At 36.5% G+C, this 5403-nt stretch overlaps 1 protein-coding gene across 2 annotated transcripts in view; it reads left to right on the top strand.

Moving 5' to 3' along the window:
• LOC125651468 (ATP-dependent RNA helicase DDX1-like) overlaps positions 1-5101 on the top strand; it is a 211718-nt gene extending 206617 nt beyond the window's left edge. For both annotated transcript variants that reach the window (XM_048880093.2, XM_048880099.2), the window contains exons 27-28: positions 2897-3017; positions 4826-5101. In XM_048880093.2, coding sequence (XP_048736050.1) covers positions 2897-3017; positions 4826-4947 — 243 coding nt within the window. In that variant the 3' untranslated portion in view covers positions 4948-5101. The remainder of the gene's footprint in view (positions 1-2896; positions 3018-4825) is intronic.
• Positions 5102-5403: the final 302 nt, after the last annotated feature.

The following is a 5403-nucleotide window of genomic DNA, read 5'->3' as shown; positions in this document are numbered from 1 at the left end:
AAAGAAGGGTGTGGGCATAGCTGTATATGGAAAAATGCCATAGCTCAGGTGAGCAATGTGATCCATGGGGCTTTTGTAAGAATCTTCTGCGTTCATTTGGAGCTGTTTCTATTGACTTAATGGCTTTTTTCTAATGCTAAAGGATTATAAGATCTGTCAGACAGTTTCACGGAATCCCATTAATGATTTGTAGTAATTAAATAAACAAAGAAAGATATCAGGCAAGCCCACCTCTGGAATTTTAGATATTTAGAGAGTAATAATGTATAAGAATGCTGAAAACTATTAATGGGGGCTCTTTTTGATAGCAATTTGTAGATAGTTATAATGGACGTATAGGGAAGAACAGGATTAGATGATGTCTAACTGGTCTGCTGTATTTCATTGCCTTACAAAGTGATGCATTGGGTCATGCTTTACTGCTAAGTTGTCACATATTAAAGGAGATGATTGTCAGATCATGGGATTGAACAGCAGGATATGGAGTTCCTCAAATGCTACTACTGTAGGCGTAGCTTCTGTGTGGTACTAATCTCCAGTGTCTGCTGTAAAAATAAAATCTGAGAAAGTCTGTACCTGAGCAAACTAAAGGTAATTGATGACAGACAAATCCTCTGTATTACATCCAAAGACAGAACAAAAATGGTGATTGTACAGTTTATTGTCCTCTTAGAAGATGTGACATGGAATAGGGCATTCCCTGCTTCTGCATAGACCAGACTGAGTAAATAGTCAGTATTTTTGTGACAGAAATGAAAAGTCACTAAAATGTTTCATTCCCATTTGATGTGATGTTAATGAATGTACATGTAAAGATCTGCTTTGAAACCGAAAAGAGACATTGTCATGATGGTACACATAAACTGTACATGTATTGATGTTAGACATTGTCATGATGGTACACATGTACTGTACATGTATTGATGTTAGACACTGTCATGATGGTACACATGTACTGTACATGTATTGATGTTAGACACTGTCATGATGGTACACATGTACTGTACATGTATTGATGTTAGACATTGTCATGATGGTACACATGTACTGTACATGTATTGATGTTAGACACTGTCATGATGGTATACATGATAAATAATGTTTTCGGTGACCATGACATTATGAATTGCAATTGCTTTATGGCCGTATTCCAAGAAAAATATTCCAGCAGAGCAATTGCAGTTCATAGTGTCAAGTTCACTGAATAAATGTTATTCAATACTTATATTTACATTTTGGTCTTTTGGATGAGACCACAAAATCCGAGGCCTCATGTTGCAGCAGGTGTGGCACGATAAAGATCCCTCCCTGCCCAAAGGCCGTAAGCACCGAGCATAAGCCTAAATTTTGCAGCCCTTCACTGGCAGTGGTGACGTCTCCATAGGTCATACTAGGCTTTCATAACATTTTCAATACTCAAGAGCTTGTATTATTTCTTGAGAAATTATAATTTTGTCATTTTATTAGCCGAGTTGCATAGCAAATGTCGGCTTTTAGATTGGCGAAGGATGGGTGTCCAGTCGGGCGAGCGGGCGGCGTCCACAATTAGCTTGTCCGGTCTCTAACTTCCATACTTTTTGGTGCATCTTTGTGAGACTTACATAACATGATCACATCCAAAAGAGGAAGGTTCCTATTTATTTTTAGGTCAAAGGTCACTGTCACTAAATGCCATAGATTTGAGCTTGTCCGGTCTCTAACTTTCATACTACTAGGGGCATCTTTGTGAAACTTGCATATCATGATCACATCCAAAAGAGGAAGGTTCCTATTTATTTTGAGGTCAAAAGAACAAAGGTCAAGGTCACTTTGTCACTAAATGCCATAGATTTGAGCTTGTCCGGTCTCTAACTTTCATACTACTTGTTGCATCTTTGTCAGACTTGCATATTTTGATCACATCCAGAAGAGGAAGGTTCCTATTTATTTTGAGGTCAAAGGTCAAGGTGTCTTTTTCACTATATACTGTAGATTTGAGCTTGCCTCTAACTTTTATACATGTACTTGCTGGTGCATGTTTATCAGACTTCAAATCCTGATGACATTCAAGAGTCATGTTGCTTTTGAAATCCAAAGGTCAAGGTCATTATCACACTAAATACCTATTGCGGCCATTCAAAGCTTCATACTTATAAACTATATTAAATACGTGCATGTTTTTACTTTGTGAATGCAAGCGTGCATAATTTTCTTAACTGCAACTTGGCCATACGCATCTTTGATGCGTTTTAGCGATTTTTATTATTAGTGTTTATGACAAATGAAGACCAAATACATATCTCGTATTGGATATTATGAATAAATACAAATGGTTTCAAATTGACTGGCTACCTGACATGCTATGTACATCCATCAACAAATGAAATCCTTTCAAGCTGTGAGTTTTATAATTGTTGTGAAATCAGCTCAGTGGACTATAAAATTACCTCACTTTAATATTTCAATTTAAGCAATTTTCAAACTTTCTGACATTTTAAATTCAAAGAAAAGGAAAAAATTGCAAGGGAATAACTTTTATTTTAAAATAAGTTAAATTTCAAAATGACCAGATTCTTAATAAGTGAATAAGCTGTTCCCAGGTGTAGGATTGTGATCCGTTTGAGTTTTATGTATGTATTATCATGTTCTTTATACTGCATTGGTAACATCTAATGAATTTTGGATGATCATAAATCTTTTCAAAGAGAACTTCATTCTTGCCTTAATTAAACAGATAATTCATAAAATCCACCCATCTATATGTGATAAAAACCACAGAATTGATGCTTTATTTAGTGATGATTTATGCTGATGAAAAGAATTGTGAACCTGGTGAAAGACGAGAGATCATTGTCTTACCAAGGTAATCAGCAGGATTTTTGTTAATTGGTTGGTGGGTTGTGTTTTTTTTTTGTAGTTACTGTCAGATGTACAGGAACATTTAGATATTACAATTGACAAGGTGGATCCCAGCATGGCTGTCCCTCTTAATGAGTTTGATGGCAAAGTGACGTATGGACAGAAACGCAAAAATACAGGTAGGTTTGCAGATCTCTTCAGCTGAAAATGCATACTCACTGCTAAAATTGACACAGAAGACCTTTGAATGTATAGTCATGTCATATTTTTTAAAAACCAAATTACTATTTTTTTGTCCTTCATTGTAAGTCGTCCCTCATGCATTAGTCATAAACTTTTAAATATTTTCAACTTCTCTGGAATGTTTCAACCAATTTCAGTATGTAGCAGTCAACCGGATTTGATCGCCAGTGGCCAGTTAGCTCAGTTGGTAGAGTACCTGACTAGAGATTCAGGGGGCCCAGGTTCAAATCCCGGTCTGGTCCGTTGCATTTTCTCCCTTTCTGTTACATTTGGTGCCGTAGAACAGTACCTAGAACTGACAGGTGAAAATGCCTGCCAGGGGATAAAGATACTGGGTTGATGTCTTCAGGTGTGAAGACACAGGTGTGAAGACATATAAGGAGGGAGGAGTGTAGTGGTCAGCCGGATTCGATCACCAGTGGCCAGTTAGCTCAGTTGGTAGAGCACTTGACTAGAGATTCAGGGGGCCCGGGTTCAAATCCCGGTCTGTTCCGTTGCATTTTCTCTCATCCTGTTACAAGTATAACATTTATAGGTCAAGGGGAACAAAATTTTGAAATTTGTCACTGCCTCCCTGGGGTCTGAGGGGTGTGGCCAAAACCATCAAAATTTATGTAATCTTCAAAATCTTCTTTACTTCTGGACGTCTAGCAGTCAAACTGTTTGCATGATTATAATGAGCAATTAACCCTTTTCCAAACTGTAAAATTCTTGACCCAGGTGGTTCGGGGTTTCTGCCCCAGGGTGGAGCTAAGTTGGTTATATATTAAGATTGCATTATATATTAGAAAATCTTTGCTTCAGGACATCATGGAGGCAAAATGTTGCATGATTATATTGAGCATAATGAATCCTATACCAATACTGTGAAATTTTTAAACCCCTGGGTTCAAATCCTAGGATGGCCAAGCTAAGTTGATCTATTGAAAATGCATCATATTTTTGAAAAATCTACTTCATTGCCTTTGGACATCGAGGGGGTAAAAATTTTGCATGATTATAATCATCGTCGCAAACCACGGCCAATATGTACGATCCTCCCCCATCTAGAGAGAGCTATATGCGGACTCTGGACCATGGCTTGAGACGATGGATTATAATGAGCATTGAGATATATATTGACATTGAGCACTCTACCAAAATAGTGAAATTCGTTACCCCAGGTACCAGGTGGGGCTAGATTGGTCATATACGTTATGTATTGAAAATGCAATAGAAAATCCTCTTTACTGATGGACATCTAGCAGACAAACAGTTTGAATGATTGCAATGAGCAATGTAAAATTTATGACCTCTGGCCTGAATTTCTCGAAAGAAACCGAAGTTGAAACTTGGACTTAAGTCTGAGATTTTGCTTAAATTTTGACTGCTCATTCAACAACAAAAACATGGTCAATTGATGTTGGAACAGATACGATGAAACTGAAGTACTGTTACTTTTCCATTGTGTTGACATCATTTTCTTATAAACTCAATCTTGAGACTTTGAAAATGTATTAATGCTGAGCTGTAGATTCTGTCTGTCATCATTCTCTCAATATTTTTTTTAATATTGGATCTTTAACACTATATCATGTAAAAAAAAAAAAAAAAAAAAAAAAAATCTGTATTCAATTTCCTAGATGAAACCTGAATAGTTAACACCATTATCTGCATCTTGTGTGATAATTCAGGACATATTCTTACTTTTACACCATTTTGTGACAAATGCATTCAACAATTTGTTTTGTCTTCTGTTTTTAAGGTGGAGCTTATCAAGGACATGTGGCCTCTCTGGCTCCAGCTGTGAAAGAATTGGCGGAATTAGAGAAGAGAGCTCAAACTTCATTTATTGATTTAAAGTACAAAAAATTTGCCCACCGTTAGTGCTTTATTCCCTTGTTTTGACATTAGTACAGTGACATTTATAGCAAACTTTGATGGGAAATCTATGAAGAAAACTCTGGGGCATTTCAAAGTATTACTGTATCAACTTTGTTTCTTCCAGGAAGATTCATTAAAAAATAGTTTTGCATTGTTATTTTTTGTTATTTTATAAATTGATTTGATATTCATAATATCATAGCTAAAGGACACGTGCTGCAAACTAAAATTTCTTTCAGTGAAAAGCAGGGGACATTGATTTGGGTTTGTCTGTCTGTCACACTTTCATTTCCAGACTACTGCAGAATCACCATTGTTCGTGGGGGATTTTGTGGGTCACTCTTACCTGCGAATGTTACATGTCCTCAAAAAAAATTTTTTTAACCAAGTAGAGTTATCTTTCCTAGTGACATTGTATCACTTACCCATGAAATAACGTCACCACAAACCAGCAAAATT

Source organism: Ostrea edulis, chromosome 1, assembly GCF_947568905.1.
Source record: "Ostrea edulis chromosome 1, xbOstEdul1.1, whole genome shotgun sequence".
NCBI classification, from domain to species: Eukaryota; Metazoa; Mollusca; class Bivalvia; order Ostreida; family Ostreidae; genus Ostrea; species Ostrea edulis.
The sequence above is the reverse complement of the archived record's forward strand: the minus strand, read 5'-3'. Positions and strand labels throughout refer to the sequence as shown.